A 20,750-nucleotide genomic window follows, 5' to 3' on the forward strand; every position below is an offset into this window, starting at 1 on the left:
TTTTTTTTTTTTTTTTTTTTTGAGACAGAGCCTCAAGCTATCCCCCTGGGTAGAGTGCTATGGCATCACAGCTCACAGCAACCTCCAACTCCCGGGCTCAAGAGAGTCTCCTGCCTCAGCCTCCCAAGTAGCTGGACCACAGGTGCCCGCCACAACACCCAGCTATCTTGTGGTTGCAGCTGTCATTGTTTTGGCGGGCCCGGGCTGGATTCGAACCCACCACCTTAGTTGTATGTGGCTGGTGCTTTAGCCACTTGAGCCACGGGCACTGAGCCCAGGAAAATTGTTAATATACAGTTAAGTGGGAGGAAATGGGTTTTAAACTATGGCTCTTTTGACTCCAATTTTATACAACAATTTATCTAATAAATGTGTGTCTACATATGCATATGTGAGTGTGAATGTCTGCATAAACACACACCAAAGTCAACTATAGCTGTACTTTTTTTCTCTCTTTGCACTTCCTAAATTTTCTAAAATAAACAAGGAAAATAAAGGTGAGTAGCCCAAAACGCTATTGAAGACTTAATAAACATACAATTTAGCACAAAACTATAAATGTATACATATGTATGTGTATAGGTTTGTATATGTATAAAACTTTTGTAATACAAAAGGAAAAATTTAAAAATCCTGGAAACAAATACAGAAGCAAATAACTGCAACAGAAACTGATAAAATTCATAGCTGAGTGAAATTTCAACAAGTCTGAACTGAATCAAAGTTCCTTCTGACCAAGTGGGTGGGAGTAGGATCTCAGGGGACCAACCTCACTTCTTCCAGCTACTGAGTGGGGACACTGTGGATGAGGGCCCATATCTGGAGGCTGCAGGGAGAAGGAGGGAAGAGAGGCCTCACCTCCAGGCAGGCCAGGTGCACGTCTTTGATGATGCAGCCGGAGCTGGTCAGGACTTGCTGCTTCAGGAGCAAGCAGCTGAGCTCCAGGGTCGCCAGCCGGATCTTTCCATCTGCCGAGCACACCAAGGTGAGCCTCGCACAGCCAGGGCAGACTGCCACTGAGTCTTACCTACTTTGAAGCTAACAGGTCAGCTGACTGGCTGACTGCTCAAGGTCCACAACATCTAATGGGGACACTGAGGGAGACCCTACATGCCAATCTCCTTCTCAATAAGTTACAATTCAATGTCCCCCCTCAAAACTACCTAAACCAAAGACATCCTGAAGTCCCTTTAATGGGGTGGGGGATGACTAAGCATTACTGAAGGCTTAGGAAGTGGCCCTCTGTGGCTGTTTGGCTTGTTCAGCGTTCTTTTCCCTTTCTCAAAGGGAAAGCATGAGCACCTATGCTTTCCTTTGGAGAAACACCAGCCCCAGTCTGGGTCATGTGATTGGGGTATAGCAGTATTCAGGTCAGGGTGTTCCATTCTCCTGGTCATAGTGATTGGGTAAGGGACAGGCAAGGGAGCTAGTCAGAGCAAGTAAGGCTCAATCCCACAATCTGCTGAACTGTATGAGAATTCCTCCTGTGCTAAGTTGTGGAGAGGACAGCAACAATAATGGCGCCATGAATGGCACAAGCATAACCGACATCTGCTACCTCTCCACCCTTGCCAGCATTTTCAATCTTTGTAAAGCACTCTGTAAAGAGAGCTTGAAGATCTCCCTTCCATCTGGACTGCACAAACCTAAACATACCCCCTTCAAGCAAGTCTAGAGGGTCAGTGTTAAAGGGACTGCTAAAGGTGCTGGAAATGGTCTTGCTAACCCTGGAGGCAGCAGAGTCCAAAGGTAGTGAGTCTTGAAAATACTATTTGAGCCCTTGGATCCAGCTGTGCCTGAAGCCAGACCCAACAAATTTTACAAGCCAACACAGTTTTATTTGTTTCTGTTGGTATTGTTTAAGCCAGTCTGAATAGTGTTTCTGTCAACTACAACCAAATTCTGACTAAAACAGCCTGCTACACTATCCTACCATGAGCCAGGTGCTATCCATATGCCCCTCAAGGAGTCTCTATAAACATCTACCACAATGCAACGGGTCCTTTCAAGACCAAGGTTTAAAAAAGTGAAGTGACTCGTCCAGGGTCTCACAGTTAAGCAGTGGTGAACTCCAGGTGCTCCAGGTGCCAAAACCCCCATCTGGCATCTGTTAATGGCTTGACTGAAGGACAATTGCTCTTATGCCAGCTCCTTTGTGGGTCTGTAAGCTTATTTCTGGGGAAGGGTCCTATTGTGGAGGGAGGGCCCAGGAAAGGAGGAAGTCTCTAGGCCATGCCCCTAAGGCAGAAACATGAGGGCGGGCACTGGGGAAAACTCCAAGCACATTCGCCCTGGCACACCTCCCTGCCTGTGCCTTTGTTAATACCCCTGTGTGTCAGGTAGAAACAGATGAGAATGGGGAATTTGTTTGTTTAAAACATAAGAAAAGCATATCATACAAAATAGTTCTTCCAAAGCATGACACAAACCCTGGGGACCTCCATGGAGAAAGGCTGGGTAGCCTCAGCTCCATCGGTTCTTCCACCCCAGCACTAACAGACGTCTCTTCAGCTGCCTCCTCCTGGTCAGTCTGTCTCCCCAGGGACAGTCCCACTGCTGCCTGCCTCATCCCGCCCCCACTGCTCCCTGTTGGAAGACTGTCTTGCACCTGCTGTCCTTGCAAATACTCCTACTGCCTCAAGGGAAGTGAAATGTGGCCTTCCACCCAAAGAAGTATGACTTTCTACATCTGGGAGCCCCTGCCAAGAAACTGAGCCCTATTCCCACCCACCCTGATTCTTGAGGTAAATAGAGGGGTCAGAAAGACCCTTCCTTCTCAAAGAAGCTTCTAGGCCATGCCACTGAGTCACCTCCACATCTTCTCTTCTAAGGTATGGCTGTCCTTCCTGATCCTGAGTGTTGGACCAGGGTACCTTCTCCACTTGCCTTACCTGCCTTGGCCCCATCCAGCTCATGTAGCACCTGCCAAAGACCCCCCCAGCACTGCCATCAGAGACATGCTGGGCCTCTCAGATGGGACCTCTCAGTAGATGCTAAATCCATGGAGCACCTCTCTGTCTTGAGTTCACCACCCAAGACCCCACATCCTCCCCCACTTCTCTCCCCACATGGGTCCTGCCTCAGGCTCCAGTGCTGGCTCTTTCTCTTCCTCGACTCTGGAAATGGGCCCAGTCAACAGCCCTTCCTTCTCTCCTGGGGCTTCACAAGCCACCCATGTGTCTCTGGGTCCCACAGTGCTGCCTCTGGCCCTGGCCTCACCTCTGAGCTCTTGAGCCCTCTCCACATAAAGCCCACAGTCTTCTAGAACTTCACAGACTACCAGGAGCCTCCTCCATCCCAAACCACCTTTGCCCTCATCCCTCACACTCTGTAGCCAGCACACAGGAGGCACCGGTGAACATCTGTTGAGTGAATAAACGCCTCTGAGGCCACTGACCAGTCCCCTCCAAGTCCCTCCGCTCACCAGCACAACCACATTCTGTCTGTTTCCAGCCACCACCTAAACCCCACCCTCCGTGACTTCAAAAGCTCCCCTGAGCAGTCACCACCTCCCCACCCCTGCCCCAGTCCAGACGGCTGGGCTGCTCCAGACCCACGACCTGTTGGCTCTCTCTCCACCAGGTCAGCAGCTCAGTCGGGCCTCTACCCTGCACCCACTTGCCCTGGTGGCCTCTCTCCCTGCCTTTGCAATCAGGGGTTTCCAACCTCAGCACTGCTGGTGGATAATCCCATATGGTAGGGCTGGCCTGTGCCTTGCATGGCATTCAGCAGCACCTTGGCCTTTAGATGTTACATGCCAATAACACCCGCTCCCTGAGTTGTAATGGCCCCCAAACTCTCCAGACATTGTTGATGTCTCTATGGGGGAGGGGAGCAAAATCACCTCCAGTTGAGAAGCACTGTGCCAGGTCACTGCACCTGTTCTTTCTAGCCCTCCCCCAGGTGCAAACTGGTGCTGGCCAAACCTCAGAGTAGGTTGACCAGTGCAGATACTGGGCACATCACATAGTACCAAGAACATCTGATCCAAACCTTCCAATCTTCTTTCCTTGCTCTCCCAAGATAGCCTTGGGCCACCTGGAGGGAGGGGGAGGAGACCCAGAGCTGAAGGCCCAGCTGCAGCAGGCAGGAGAGTGTTGGTGGCCCAGGACACAGGGGCTGAGGGGTAGAGAGAGTGGCTGAGATTTGTCTGGATTCTCAGAAGGGCCATAGCCAGATGCCAAGGCCCTCTGACCCCAGCCCTGTAAGCAGCTGCCCCGGGCACCTGGCTGGGCAGCGTTGTTCATGATCCTGATGAGTCTCTCAGCCAGGAGGTGGTTATAAGTGGTCTTCTCGGCTGCATTCGGCACTGGGAGCTGGATTCGCTCTAATTTCTCAGGATCTATGCCTAGGACAGAGAAGGAGGAAAGCTGTGAGTGGAGCTGCCTTACTCCGAGAACTCTCATTCTGAAAGGGCCCACAGCGGGGTTTCCTCAGCTTCAGCCTCCTACATTCCACCTTTGTGATTTCCATCATTATGGGTTGCTGCTGATACTATACCTTACCTCAGAGTTCTCGGTAAATTGAACTCATGTAAATGTATTAAAATATACATTTTCTTTCTTTTTTGTTATCTTTTTCATTGAGATAGGGTCTCACTCTGTCATCAAGCCTGAAGTGCAGCAGTGTAATCATAGCTTACTGTAACCTTGAACTCCTAGGCTTAAGTGATCCTCCTGTTTTAGCCTCTCAAGTAGTTGGGACTATGGGTGTGCACCACCATGCTCAGCTAAAATTTTATTTTTTGTGTAGATGGGTCTCACTATGTTGCCCAGGCTCATCTTGGCCTCAAGCAATCCTCCTATCTCAATCTATCAAAGTGATAGGATTACTCATAGGTATGAGTCCTACACCCAGCCTAATACATTTTCTGTCACTACTCATAAATAGGAAGTCAGCACTGATACAATGAAAAATTGACAATAACCATTAAAAAAATCTAAAAGTACCTTTACATTCTAGCCAATGACTGTAGACTGTCTACTCATTGTGGCCCAAGGCCTGATTTTCATTTAAAAGGGAGGATAACAAGTACTTAATAGTGTTGACTGATCCAAGTGGTAACATTCTCCTAGACATGAGCACAGGGAATGGAAAAAAGAGTAATTTTCACCCAGTGTGATCACTAATGTTTTGTGCCAGGTCTGTGTGCCACCTGAAGCCACTCCTACACGAGGAACATTCCACATGTGGGGAAACACAGGTCTAGAGAAAGAGTCCAGACACAAAGGAAGCTACAGTCATCTCCAACAATCATAGCTTCAAGCTCTTAACAACGAACTCAATGAGCTGGGCCTGACTGAGGCCCACTCAACAAACACACTGGGTAGCAGGCTGTGAGCTAGGCAAGGCAGATGCTAATGTGGCCCGAGGGCATGGCATTAGCAGAAAGAGACTAAGCTAAACCTTTATTATGGAAAGGTGCACAAATAATAAAACCAATAAAGGAGATCTATCAAGAGGCAAAGGAATTACTTTTCCTTCAGTGAAAATTCTGCAGTTCCCTGTGTAAAAACTAACAACATTTGATAGATAAAAGATGAGATAGGAGTAGGACAGGTGAGTGGGAAGAGGAAAGAGGAAACGACCTAAGTTGATAACTACGAGCCATGTTATCATTTTTCCTAAAGCAGTACCTAGTTGCTGGGGTAACTGGAGACCTATTAGGGCTGCTACAACAGTCCAGGCCTCGAATAAGAGGTCTTCAAACTGCTTACTTGCTCATCTAGCATGGCTCTTAAAAATACACTTGTAGAAACAAACATTTGCTTGATCCATCCAAGCTCAGAGAAACAAATGGATTGTTTATGCTTGAAGCACATCCTTTCCTGTTATTCTACAATAAGAGGGTAAGGTGGCACTTCTCGGAACTCTTGAAATACGGCCTCTTGAGTACCAGATGATGCTTCATTTAGAACCTTGACAAAACAGTGGAAGATAGCATTGAAGAGCTGAGTGTTTGGATTCTAAGTAACTCCTACACACACGTTGATGTAATAAACCATAACAATATATTTTACTTTATTGAATTCTGTCCAACTTCTAGCGAGAGGCTAAGTCATACCAAAGACATGATGAGTGAGGGACAGCTTGAGAGCTCAAATTTGGTACTATTCTCTCTCATGCCCCACAAATGTGGCTTCATTCAATAATTTGATTGCAGTAAAAATTTAATTTGTAATTTCTGTATCCTATTTTGATGCTAAATGTCTAACTCTGAAGCATTCTGGCTTATAAAATGGCAAAAAGAACATCAACATCAACTGAATCTTTCTAGCATTTTTTTCTCTAAAGATGTCAGTACCATCTCAAAATCTCTCTAGCCTTTAATTCCTGGCCCTCTGCAAACTTCTAGTCAGTGGTTCTGGGGGAAAAAAGGCTCCTCTGCCTCCCAGGCATATCAACCAACTGTCCAGCCTGACCATCCATTGCCCTACATCAGAGGTCAGAGAAGGCTGCAGAAAAAGCCCAGCTGCCAGCTACCTCTGGGACATAGTGGTAGCCAGAGAATCACAGAAAGAGGAAACTAGTGTTGAAATTCCATGGAGAGGTCCATTTTGTTTTTTTCCAATTATTGCCATCTTCTCTACCCCCATGTAGAATTTCTGGAAAATGAGGAAATCTGTGGCAAAATCAGGGAATGGTTCTCCTGACCACCCCCCACTGGCAGATCCATTCTCCAAGGGGAGGGCCCCAGAGAGAATGCAGTGCTTCTATCTGCACCAGATGCTAAGTTCAACCTCTTCCTTTGGTGAGGAAGTTAAGGCCCAAAGACATTAAGCTGCTTCCCCAAGCATAATGTGAACTACCTTCAGATGATTCCAAAGGAGGGTGCAGGTAGGAAGGGTGGCAACCACCCACACAGAGAGCCCCTGGCCTCTCATGCTGACAACAGCTACCACTTCCAAGGTAGGCTTCTCTGTCCTTTGGCTTACTCTCTCCCAGGGAAAGAGTCGTGTGGGAGGAATTTTGTTTTTGGACTTGACCTATTTCAGACTTAGTCCTCACCTGGGAAATGGGAATAATTATAGTAACGACCCTCATCAGGATCATTGTCAGGATTGGATGAGGAAAAGAACACTGTCACAGGTCAATGACTGCTACCTCCTGCCATTACACATGGATGGGAATTCATGGTACAGAAGGCCCAAAGAAGGCATGCTGAGCTGTTGGGGGCCCCTGTCAGGAGAGAGCTGCTCAGGCTGCTGGGTTCTGAGGATGAATTAGGAATTTGCCTTAAGCTGGACAGAGAGTGCCAGGACTTGCCAGGCCAAGGAGGGACTGCAGGTAGTAGAGCAGAGCTGGGTGGAGCTGTGAGGTGGAGGATGGTGAGGAATGGGCAAAGCTCGGTGGGTGATGGACCCCTGGTGGGTGATGCAGTGGAGGGACCCATGAGAGGCATTTAGTGGCAGGGGTGTGACCTGGTTGTGCTATGGCTGACTCTGGGGTGGTTTCTATGCTCTGGCCCTTCCCTAATAGGCCCAGTACTGCCATACATTCTGCGTGAGGTGCATTTCACCAACCACGGACGACAGAGAGCAGAGGAGATTCCACATAACTTATGGCAAAACTGTATCAAAAAAAAAAAAAAAAACAACCAAAAAACCCTTTAACCATCTCCTTATCTGCCTCTGGGCCATGTGCTTTTATCTCCTCTCCCGAGTCTCTTCCTTGCCTCTGTCACTCTGAATCAATCCACACTGACTCTCAGTTTTCAAGGCCTGTGCAGCAATTCGAAGGCTCCTGATATTCCTCTAACTCCAGAAGCCTTAGAAAGTGGCTGATAGCTACTGACTACCAAGTCTTTCTCAAACAGGCCTCATCAGTCACCAAAGTACTCAGTGGAAGTAAGCAAACAACAAAAACGCCAGGTCTCTTTGGGTAAAGTCAGGGTGCCTTTGGGTGGAAGGAAGGGAGGATTCTGCTAAGATCTCCTTCATACAGTAAGCACTGAAGAAATGGTGACCACAAGCCAGGCATGTTACTTATAATGCCTCATCTACTCCGTATGACATTCTATATAGGACATAAAATTATTCCCATTTTGTAGATGAGGAAATGGAGGCTCAAAGAAGACAAGAAGCTTGCCTGAGGTCCCATAGATAGTGGGAAAGCCCAGAACTAAATATGGCCCTCTGAGTCCGGGCCACCTTCCACCCTCCCTGCTGTGCCCCATGACACCTGCTTATTAATTCTTCTCTGTCCCTCCACCTGCCCAAGCTACATGTGTCCCTGTATCTAGTAGTGTTCTTGGCACAAAGACAATAGTCCACAAACGTTTGCTGAATCAAATTTAGTTTTAAAGGAGTTAATTAATTTTGATCAAATTTAACCCACTACAAAAAAGAGAGGATCAGACATATCTCAAAATTAAGGGAAACAGCCACAAATTAGAAGCTACAACATGACAACTGAGCAGAACAGGTCAACTATCACCCTATGTACAAAAGAGACTAGAAAGAAAGAAGCAGAACTGTTAGCAAATGGTTCCTGTGAGGTGGTAAAATCATAGGCAATTGAGAAAAATCATATTCTCATTTTTGTTTTCTATAACAAGCATTACATCTTCGTCACTATTCTTAGGAAGGTATTTTATTTGCAGAAGAGCATTTGATTTGGGCTTCAACCACCTTCCTGAAGCAAAATGATGGCTGACAATTCTGAATGAATAAGGTCAACATCACAGTATATATGAAAGGGACATATATATGAAAGGTAAGATAGCACATGTGTGCAAGGACACATATACACACACACTATAAATTTTAGTCATAGAAAGGCAGGTTTTGCAGCAAACCAAAACAGCTTTTCTTTGCTAGTCATTTCCCTCTTTTTGAAACAAACACTGTAGATAATATATTATTTTATTTACTTCAACCATTAAGTACCCAGTGACAGACAAATTCCAAAGAAACCCTGGATGTGCCTCCCCCAGGAATACTAGCTCACTGACTTCCCACAGACCAAGTAAGTGTTTCTTGCCTTCTCCCTCAGACCTGCCTTAGGGGCCAAAGCCTGCTTGCCCAAATGAGTCAGAAAGGGTATCCCCTTCTCTACAGAACTGGGGGGTGGAGCTCTCAACTAACTCATTCAAAGAATCCAAACCAGAAGGGAAGGGCGCAGCTCTGCAATATAAGCTTCCTGCTCAGTTGTGATTTCTGGATTCTTTCCCCTTAAGTGGTGGCCCCCCATTCAAGGCAGGAGTGACAAAGATCCAGACCAAAGCTGCCCTGAATCAACTTAGAGAGACAAACCTGGACACAGAGACCATGAGAATATCAGGTAAATAATGTTTAAACTTTTAACATTTCTTTTGACCACGCATGGTCTCTTTGGCAAGTCATGGCAAGTGTTGCCAGCTTTGGAAAACTATATGCCAGCTATTTCAAAAGCTAACCAGATGTTGGGTTAATTTCCAATGTATTTCCAGTTCTGATTATGAGTCAGTCAAGATCCAAAATGATATTTTGCCAGTTTTCTGCATAACCAATGACCCCCTTTATCCTATTACCTTTCAAACGTACCCCTATCTCTCATCTTGTTACTTAGTGAAACAAACACAACACAAAAGCCCAAGGCTCCTCCGGGGTAAACAAAAATGAAAGGAAGGGGCAGGAGCAGAGGGCAGTGGGTGGACCCGGACCGGACCGGGGAAGTGTTAAGAACACAAAAGCTGCAAAACTCATCCCCCACCTCTGCCTGCCCTTGGACTTGACAAAAGAGCAAAGGCTGCATTTTCTTTTACAGATACGAACCAGAATTCATTATGTGGCCCAACTGAATCACAACAAGCGCCTTCTGCCAACTGGTCAACCCTTTCCACCGTGGGATATTTATTTCAGTGCAGCATCTCATCTATTATGATTTACTGGAAGGCCTGCGCTCACATTTGGTTTTCATTAACATTGCTTTTATGTTAAAATTGTCTATGAGGAAAAATCTATCAGAAAGAAACTATCTCATTTGGGGGCATGCTTAGGCGTAAGGATCTGGAAGAGACTAAAGATGAAAGAAGCTAACCTCCTGTTGCCTAACCCAAACCAGCCAGCAGCAAGCCCCCACCCAAACCCACCAGTGCACAGCCTGGGCCCACAGACCAGGACTAGCACTCTTGCCAGCTGGCAGCTCTCTGAGGCACCTGGGCCTCAGGGCACCAAACTTGAACTCTCCAGTTTCTTCTCCAAAACTGCTCTGTGGCAGCCTATGCTCACTGGTTCTGGAAATGGCACCATCTGTCATGCAGAGATAGGAGCCAGGAACTTGGGCCTCACTCAAACTCTTCCCTTGGTGCCCCCCACCCTCATTCAAATCTAGCCCAAGTCCATCTCCACCCCTGTGCCTCTTCTCATCTCCCCATCTTAGTAAATGGCCACCGATGGTTGATAAGGCCAAATCACAAGAGTCATTCTTAATGCATCCCTTTCACGTCACTGCACACCTCCCCGCATCCAATTCATCAGCACGCCCTGGCCTTAGCTCCAAAGTTGTCATGAACCCTTTCAGTTTCCCCCATTTCTCCAGCCAACACCCTAATCCAATCCACATTATTTCTTGCTGAGACTACTGCAGCAGCTTCCTAACAAGGCTCCCAGCATTCCCCTCTGAGACTCATTCCCACACCCCTATGAATCCACTTTGCATCTAGTAGCCAGAAGTTTCTTTTAAAAACTTCCATCTGGGTTCGGCGCCCATAGCTCAGTGGTTAGGGTGCTGGCCACATATACTGAGGCTGGTGGGTTTGAACCTGGCCCAGGTCTGCTAAACAACAATGACAACTACAACAAAAAAATAGCCAGGCATTGTGGCAGGCACGTGTAGTCCCAGCTACTTGGGAGGCTGAGGCAAGAGAATCGCTTAAGCCCAAGAGTTTGAGGTTGCTGTGAGCTGTGACACCACAGCACTCTATTGAGGGCAACACGGTGAAGCTCTATATCAAAAATAAATAAATAAATAAATAAATAAATAAAACAAAACAAAAATAACAACAAAAAACTTCCATCTGATCACATCACCGTCCTACTTAAAAATCCTGTAGGGGTTTCCCATTGCAACTGGAATAAAATTTAAATCTCTTTTCACAGCTTTCGAGGCCCTATGTGATCTGGTCCCTGCCTACATGGCCAGTCTCACCTTGGCTGCTTTCTGCACCTTAGATGTGTAAGTTTATTCCCACCTCAAGGCTTTGCATATGCACCTTTGCCTGGAGCACTCTTGCCCCAGATCTTCCCCCAGCTGGCTCCTTCCCCCTCTTCAGGCATCAGCTCTGATGTTCCTTCCTCACAGAAGACTTCTCTGACCACCCTGGCTGGTAAATTCGTGACCCCTGCATCACAACCATCCATTACTTATCGTTCCACTCTATTCATTTTCTTCTATGGTTTGTCACAATCACAATTTATCTTGCTGTTCACTTGAATAAGACTCATGAGATTTGTTCTAGTTCCTACAACAGTACCTTATCCATTGCAAGAGCCCAGCAAACACTTGTTAGATGATAAGAAAGTCTGTCAGCTTCCCTCCTTGCCAGCGCTCACATCTCTCCATCCCTCCTATCTTCCAGCTGAAATTACCATGAACCCATGGAGGAGTGTAGAGTAGATCAGATCCCTTCCTGGACCCACCGCCCTCTAGCAGCCCCCACACATTTGAAGGAATACAGGACCCACACCCTGCCTGTACCATAGCCTGCAAACTGGCTCCAGCCTGCCTGCCTGCCTCTCAGGGCACCCTGCCACGAGGGACAGGTTGCTGCTCACCCTGAAGCACAAGTAGTGATCCTATAGATGTGTCCCAGGCTCTATGTCCTGTTTTGCTCAGCCTTCTCCCTGCTACCCTTCCCACCCTCTGGCTGCTTCTTTCCAGTTCCCTGACCCCACAGTTAGGTGTCCTCAGGAAGTGGGCCCTCATTCCTACAGGCTAAGCAGGAAGTTGAGAAGGTATGTCTCCAGGCCACATTACTGGATGAAGGCAGGCCACAGCACACATGGTAAGCACCACATTCCCACTGTCCCCACAGGTCAGAGTTCAAGGGAGGAAGACCATCGAGAAAGCCAGTCACCCAAGAAATGAAGAGTTTGCTCACTGTACCTAGAAGCCTGGCATCTCTACCTCACAGACAGCAGCTCCCCTACTGAGGCCCTGAGCACAGGATGCCAGGGAGACAGCAGCCTTGGGGAGTTGCCACATGGTGGAGAGGTGACGCATCAACAAACTTTGGCTGAGCACTGATGGACTACCAGGGGCTAGGCTGGGAACTACATGGGGCACCAGGAAAGCCATGGTTTCTGCCTTTCAAGGCCTGCAGTCCAGAATGGGGAGAATGTGCCCCACACAAAAGGGCCATAAGAACTTCACAGAAATTAAAAATGTTTACTCTTTCCGTGATGCTGTCATGAAAATGAAAACACACTGCAGAGACTGGGAGGAAATCTTTGCGAAATACATCTGATGAAGAACTTATACCCAGAATATATAAAGAACTCTCAAAACTCAACAATAAGAAAAAAGACAATCCAATAAAAAATGGGCAAAGGAATACGATTGTAAGAGGGACTTTACCTAACAAATGCAATCAGTGTAACTTGATTTCTTGTACCCTCAATGAATCCCCAACAATTTAAAAAAATGGGCAAAGGATTTGAAAAGACTTTTTACCAAAGAAGGTATCAGTACATGATAGGTGTTGATATCTTCTTTGGTAAAAAGTACATACCTATTAGAATGGCTAATATTAAAAAGGTGACCATACCAAGTCCTATTGAGGATAGGAAGAAACTAACTTTCATATATTGATGCTGGGATGTTAAATTATATGGGCACTTTAGGAAATAGTCTGTCGTTTCTTTAATTAAACAAACAAACAAACATACACTTGCATATGATTCAGCTGCTCCATTCCTAGGTATATACTAAAGAGAAAGAAAATGTATGTCCATACAAAGACTTCTACATAAACAATATGCCCATAGAAAGACTTGTATACAAACACTCATAGCAGCTTTACTTGCAATGGTTAAAAACTGGAAACAACCCAAAGTCCATAAACAGATGACTGGATAAACAAATTATGGACGTTCATACAATGGAATACTCTCAACAATAAGAAGAAAAGAACTACTGATACATACAAAAACATGGATGAATCTTGAAATCATTATGTGGACTGAAAGAAGCCACGCAAAAAGAGGACACATTATGTGATTCTGTTTACACAGAATTCTGGAAAATGCTCACTAATCTACAGTGACAGGAAGCAGATGGGTGTTGCTTGGGAAGCAGGGTGTGGAAGAGAGAGAGGGGCATAAGAAAACTTTTGAGAGGGTGGATATGTACATTATCTTGTCCATGGTGATTGTTCCATGGATGTTTACATATGTTAAAGTTTGTCAAATTGTATACTTTAAATACATGTAGGTTATTGTATACCAATTATACTGCAATAAAACTTTCTTTTAAAAAAGGTCCCATAGGGTGGCTCCTGTGGCTCAATGAGTAGGGTGCCAGCCCCATATACTGAGGGTGGCAGGTTCAAACCCAGCTCCGGCCAAACTGCAACCAAAAACTAGCTGGGTGTTGTAGTGGGCGCCTGTAATCCCAGCTACTCAGGAGACTGAGGCAAGAGAATCGCCTAAGACCAGGAGTGGGAGGGTGTTGTGAGCTGTGATGCCACAGCACTCTACCAAGGGTAACAAAGTGAGACTCTGTCTCTACAAAAAAAAAAAAATAATAATAATAAAAATTAAAAAGGTGGTATAGTACTGGCCAAGATGATTGAATTTACCTTCCTGATTCAAGCAACTTAGAAAACTAGAACAAATATATAAAACAATGGTTCTCAGACAAGGCAGCATAGGAGAGTAACCCCTGAGAGAAAGAAGGAGCAAAGCAGGTGGCCCAGGGACGGCTCCAGCTCACTGGGGAGAGTACCCAGATCTCAGCACAGGGAGAGGAAACACAAACAAAGCCTACAGTCTCTCTGAGATGAGAAGAAAGAGTCTGGAGTCTGAGGAAGTCAAGTGGCTGAAATGTGTGGGAGAGAGTACTGAAGAGGAGGGACTAAAGAGAGCTCCAGAGACATGCAGAGTGTTCCTTCTGAGGCTTCTGCTACATTCCGATCCTGCACGTGAGTGAGGGAAGACCTGCTGCCCTAGAGCTCGCACACGGCTGGCCAGTGTGGACCATGGGATATTATACACAGTCTCTGAAGGGCATCACCTCTGTGGACTAAAGGCTGTCTGGACTAGCTCTAACAAAGCTTGAAAGCAAGCCTCAAAAAAGTATCAAACCAATTCCAAGTAAGAGAACCATAAGTCCCAAAATATTTTTTAAAAGAATCCATCACTCGACGATATAAAGTTTATAGTAACTGTCAAACAATCAAAAATTATCAGCCATACAAAAATAAAAAAGTGATATACAAAAGCAGGAGAGAAATCCATGAGAGACAAACAGCTAGAAATTACACAAATGACAGAATAGAGGAAATCAAAAGGGAAAGTATAAAATATTTTAAACTAATAAAAACAAACAGCATACATCAAAATTTATTGGACACGTCCAAAGCAGCACTTAGAGGGAAATTTATAATATTAGACACAAAATAAAAAAAAAAAGATTTAAAAATCAGAGACTGGTATAGAGAAGGTATGAGGAAGTTTTTAAAACATTGAAACTGTAATGTGTTGATACTTGTGCCAAATTTTACAAAAGTAAACATGAAGAAGAGTGAATTTTACTGTATGTTAATTAAAAAAATATATTAACTAGCTTTAAAAAATCAGTGATTTAAGCTTCCATCCTAAGAAACTATAAAAAAGAATAAATTAAATTGCAAGTAAGCAGCAGAAGGTAAGAAATAAACATAAGAACAGAAGTGAATGAAATAAAAAACAAGAAAAACAATTATAGACAGTGGCAATAAAGTTGATATAATCCTTGAGCCAAATTGGTCATGAAAAAAAGTTAAGACCCAAATTATTGAGATCATGAATTAGAGAGAGAACATCACTACAGATTTTATAGACATTCATTAAAATGATAACAAAAGATTATGAACAAATTTATGCCAACAAATTTGACATGTGAGACAAAATGACACATTCCTGAAAGACACAAAATACCAAAGCTCACTCAAGAAGAAACAGAAAACCTTGAAAAGCTCTATACCTACCAAAGAAAATGAGTGGTTAAAAACCTTCCTTCAAAAGAAAACTCCAGGCCCAGATGTCTTCACTGGTTTAAGGAACATTTAAGGAAAAAAACAACTTCAGTTCCACAAAAACTCCTCCAGAAAATTGAGGAGTAAGGAATATTAGCTAATTGATCCCATAAGTTAAGCATCACCCTGGTAGCAATACAGACAAGAGAATTACCAGCTACAGAACAGTATTACTCATGAACATAGACGTAAAAACCCTTAACAAAATTTTAACAGATCAAATGAAGCTACACACATAAATAAATGGCCACACTAGGTGGTGCTAGCTCCAGTGACCATCACCTGAAAGGATCAAAGAGAGCCTCCTGGAGTGGTGACTTCTGGGTAGAACCTTGACAGACGAGCAGAATTTCAATAGGTGGTGATGTTGGGAAAGAAAAAAATAGAACAGAAGAAACACAAATATGAAGCTGGCAGAAGATTCAGGAGCAGACAGGAGTGTTGGCACTGACTGGGTGCCCCTTCCAAAGGTGCAGCCCGCCTTCCAAAGGTGCCCCTTTTCCTAAGAACAGTCCCAAATCCCGGGCTGAGCTTCCTGAGACCCAGTTTGTGCTATGTCACCCTGCCCCCCACCACAGCTGACTATTCCAGAGTTAGACACACCACCAAGCTAAACATATTTCTTGCCCAGGGATTTGGAACTTGAATGAAGCCAGACTCCCAGCCTGGGAATTGCTGGGACCAACTCAGAGTCCTTTTGCTGGTTGGTTCCTGTCCTTTCCTAGGATTTGCAGCAATCTCGGGTTCTGTGAGCTGCCCCAGCGGCCTTACTACAGACTTGCCATTTTAGTTTAAGTTAACAAGAGGCAGTTTCTGTTGCTTGCAACTGAGAGAACATTAAAGAGTTGAGTGAGTACCATGACAGCAGCTACCAGTTTATCTCTACAGCAGTGGCTCACGCCTGTAATTCTAGCACTCTGGGAGACCAAGGTGGGTGGCTTGCCTTCCAGCCTGAGCAAAAGCAAGACTCCATCTCTAATGAAAACAGAACAACTACCTGGGCATCATGGCATGTGCCTGTAGTCCAAGCTACTTGGGAAGCCGAAGCAAGAGCATCATCTGAGCCCAAGAGTTTGAGGTTGCTGTAAGCTAAGATGCCATGACCCTTTATGCAGGGCAACAGAGTAAGACTTGTCTCAAACAAACAAACAAACAAACAAACAAAAAAAAAAAAAAAGGAAGATTTCTGTGACTACATAAAAATTTGAAGACTCCTGGGCTAGAGCCAGGAGTCTGTCAAGGGAAATCTGGGAATCAGATCAAGCCCACCTGATACAACTGGGATATAATTGGGATACCTCGATGACAGGTATGGGAGGGTGGAATTTAAGGGAGCAAGGCAGGTGCTACAGGTTTCTGATGGGGAAAGGATATGGTCGAAACAGTCTTAGAAGATTTTCTTGCAGTATGCAATAGAGGAAAGATTATAGCAATATGTCTGACCCCTCAGGGAGGCCACTAGTTAGTCCACACGTGAGATACTAGCTACTGGAGTGACATGCCCAGACTTCTCTTGTTTCCATGCCTTTGGCTATCACCTCCAGCATATAGCTTGGAGCCAGGCACTGAGTAGGCACTCCGTTGAAGTCTGCTGATCTCATAGGCTGAGAAGGAAAAAATGACAAACTTGATGACTAAATACTGGGATCAAAAGAGGGAAAGAGCTAAAGGTCATGGCAGTTTCAACCTTGGTTGGCAACTTCAAGTAAAACAGAAATGATAGGAAGTATGACCAGGTTGGGGTATATTTGTGGGATATGAGTGTAATGGTAGACAGACTGTTTCAACCTATTGCTGAAACACCTGGGTAGGAGTCTCCAGCATGTAATCAGGAGCTGTAATTGCAGAGATAAAAGGAGGAGGGCATGGAGCATGGAGGCCAGGGTAGAGACGGGCCTCATGGAGTTTGGTTTACCCTTAGTAACGGAGGGCTCCTACGTGCCAGGTACCAAGTCAGGGGCTGGAAGGGACAGGACGGTGGGGAAAATGTCAGCAGGTTTTGGAACCTACTACCCTTCTTTTTAAAGTCTTAGGCTGGATCTACAGACTTGCACCTGAGTGGAGTCAGCATGGTTAGGCTTATCTACAATAGGAAAAGCCTGGAGACAGTCTCACTGACATTCAGTAAGGGATGACAAAATAGATGATGGCACAGTTATACACAGTCAAAAAGAATAAGGCAGTTCTGTGTGGACATAAACCCATGGACTGACACATGATGATGTGAGGAGAGACCTCCATTTATAGTCAGGCCAACAGTCACAGAAATAAAAGCATATATACTCCCACTTGAGTTTTCTCAGCTGTCCTTAAAAAGACACACAAGAATCTGGCTGTGTGAACTGCCTTTGAAGAGAAGAGCTGGGACCAAAGGTAGGAGGGGATACTCTTTTTACCATATATTCTCTGTCACCAATTGACCTATTTGTCGTGATTAATGATTTAAGAATAAATAACTATAGTAGAACCTTTTTAAGTTGACCACCCAAAGGACTGTAACAAACTGTTCAACATATGGAGGTGGTCAACATAAGGAACTAGGCCTACGGTACTAATACGCACAGGTGGTGCATGTCTGGTCTATGAAAATTAGGTCAAATTAAGGAGGTGGTCAACTAAGGAGGTTTTACTATAGTTTGCTGTGTACACTTTAATATCTCTAGCCATAGGCTGTCTTAGTAGAATTAAGTCTGCCCATTCCCCAACAAGCTTATGAAAAACCTGCTGAAACATCCCTGGATTTGGTGTCCTTGGCAGGGGCTAGAAGGAATATTCCTACATTCCTCTTTGGAGAGATTATGATGAGGTCTCAGAATATGCCTGCATCAAGACAGGGGGTGGGAGGTAAACATTAGTGATTATTCCCAGGACTTGGCAGTAAGAGGTGAGTGAATGAATCTTAATGCAACCTCACACCTCCACAGGAGCTGAATCCTGGTCACACAGACTCGACAGTGGAAGCCAGAGAACCACACCTTTCTTCAGAAAGGAAACCTACACTTCCACAAAATCCACCCAGGGTCTATTTTAGTTCTGAACCCAGAGAAAGAACGTCAAATATTATAAATAGTAAAACCAAGATTACAGTTTGACTGATTTCAGTTCTGATGTTAGGAAAGAGGTCAGATGCTAAGTTGGTTGTAAATCAAGGGGTCGAATGAAAACCACGGTGTGAACACAGTCATACAAGGTTAGGCAGTCAAAACTTTCACCTCCCTACCTTCCCCCATATTGCCTGAGTAACCAGTCCCTGTGGCTTCAATTAGTAGAAAAACACCTCAGAAATTCTTTTTTTCTTTTGAGACAGAGCCTCAAGCTATCGCCCTGGGTAGAGTGCTGTGGAGTCACAGCTCACAGCAACCTCAAACTCCCAGGCTTAAGCAATTCTCTTGCCTCGGCCTCCCGAGTAGCCAGGACTACAGGTGCCTGCCTCAACACCCAGCTGTTTTTTGGTTGTAGTTATCATTGTTTGGCAGGCCCATATTGGATTTGAACCTACTAGCTCTGGCTTATGTGGCTGGTGCCTTAGTCACTTGAGTTACAGGCGCCACCCAACACCTGAGAAATTCTAACAAGGCTGAGGAGGAGTTCTCTGAGAGTCCACTGAAGAGAGAAAGGAAATCCTGCAGGAAAGGCGCCTTTCTCATCCCAAATACCCAAGGCAGGGCCGGGGAGATAGGCAAGGTACACGTGCTTACCTTTATTATGAGACATGGCGTACAGGAGGCAGAGCACAAAGAGAGCGTGGTAATCATCATCTGGGCTGTCCAGGGCATGGTACACCATATCCAGGAAGGGTCTGCAAAAGAGGAGGGGCATATGTGAACCCTGAGGTGCACATAGGTGAACACCTTCCCTCTCTCACCTGCACATGGGGCACCATCTGCTCTTGCCTCTCACATCTTTGCACTCATTCAGGCCACCTATGTATAGAGAGTCTACTGTGTGCACAGATTAGGCACCACAGCCGCAAAGACAAATGAGAGGGAAGCTCCTTCTACACAACGCTGCTAGTTAGAGGGGAAAATGACCAAGGAGCAGATCACTTAGTCACTCAACAATCACCCACCACTGTCCCAGACACTGGGAATAATTGATACAAAGTCCCTGCTCTTTGGCACTGCCATGCCAGTTGGCAGAAACAGAGAACAGACAGACAGCAATTCAAAATGACGTGTGTCACAAGAGAATGAAGAAAATGAGCAATGTGATAGACTGACAACACCAGACAAGGAACAATATGAACAAGTTCAAGAGCATGGGCCATGCAACCAGACTGTCTAGGTTCAAATTCTGATTTTGCCTCTTCTTTACTGCAAACCTTTAGGCAAGTTACTCAAAACCTCTCCATTTCCCCACCCCTAGGACTAGAATTAGAACCTTGTGGGGTTAATTTAAAAATTCAAGGGCAATAATGTTTGAGAAGCATTTAGCACAGGCCCAGATGCTGTGGAAGGTGCCAGTACTTGGGAGCTGCTATTTGATTTCTATGTTTAATATTGCAAGGGCACTTCTCCATGATTTCATGTTGGCAGGGTCCTGCCCTAGTGATTTTTTGGACTGGCTTGCCCTGACTGGTAAGAATTGATAACAAGGTCTCTCACCCCTGACACTTTGTTGACGAGATCTATAGAGTGGCTGCACTATCAGAAACCACACATCCCAAATGCTGCCCTTCCAACTGAAGAGCCTGGTCAGCAAGGGTTCCTCAACACCAAGATAATAGAACATGCACAGATCTGGCTCGTAGGCAGGAGGTCTGGTCCTGTAACCATCTGCAGCTGCCCCCTATGGATGCCAGGTTGAGGCCAAGAGAACAGAGTATGTCAATGGTTGACCAAGGGTGCATTTAGTCCCTGGAAGGACACACAAGTTACTATCAACATCAGATGCCTATGAGGAGTGAAACTGGGCAGGGTGGAGACACAGGGAGACTCTTCACTATAGAACCTTTGAACAGAAAATTTTTTTGAATTTTTAACTCTAAGTATCATGAATATAAAACATTAAATTGAAAATGCAAAAGTAGTAAAAAGGTACTTGTCTTAATGTTTCAAATAAACATTTGACACACAAAATTTTAAAAAAGAAACCCGGCTTGGCGCCTACAGCTCAAGTGGCTAAAGCGCCAGCCACATACACCAGAGCTGGTGGGTTCGAATCCAGCCTGAGCCTGCCAAACAATAATGATGGCTGCAACCAAAAAAAAAAAAGAAAAAAATTGTCAGTTGTGTTGGGTACCTGTAGTCCCAGCTACTTGGGAGGCTGAGGCAAGAGAATCGCTTAAACCCAGGAGTTGGAGGTTGCTGTGAGCTGTGATGGCACAGCACCCTACCCAGGGAGATAGCTTGAGGCTCTGTCTCAAGAAAAAAAAAAGAAAGAAAGAAAGAAACCAAAACCTTAAAAAGGACATTTATGTTTGATCAAATGTGTTAATAGTTTTGCCATGTGTAGGTCTAGTTTTCTGAAAGCCTTCAGCAATAATGCTTTCAAACTTAAGAGCAAGATAAAGTATAAAACATTTTATTGTAAA

General features: G+C 45.1%; 1 protein-coding gene across 4 annotated transcripts in view; it reads right to left on the reverse strand.

Moving 5' to 3' along the window:
- The window catches only part of CLEC16A (C-type lectin domain containing 16A), a 223,624-nt gene that overhangs the window by 118,861 nt on the left and 84,013 nt on the right, over window positions 1-20,750 (reverse strand). For 2 of the 4 annotated variants that reach the window (XM_023507562.1, XM_023507564.1), the window contains exons 12-15: window positions 18,916-19,016; window positions 4,226-4,348; window positions 3,994-4,119; window positions 859-968 (exon numbers count right to left, since the gene is read on the reverse strand). In XM_023507562.1, coding sequence (XP_023363330.1) covers window positions 859-968; window positions 3,994-4,119; window positions 4,226-4,348; window positions 18,916-19,016 — 460 coding nt within the window. The remainder of the gene's footprint in view (window positions 1-858; window positions 969-3,993; window positions 4,120-4,225; window positions 4,349-18,915; window positions 19,017-20,750) is intronic. The other 2 variants (XM_012812106.2, XM_023507563.1) reach the window with 1 other exon arrangement.

The sequence above is a fragment of the Otolemur garnettii genome, unplaced genomic scaffold (assembly GCF_000181295.1).
Source record: "Otolemur garnettii isolate 467f Iridium unplaced genomic scaffold, OtoGar3 scaffold00189, whole genome shotgun sequence".
NCBI lineage: Eukaryota > Metazoa > Chordata > Mammalia > Primates > Galagidae > Otolemur > Otolemur garnettii.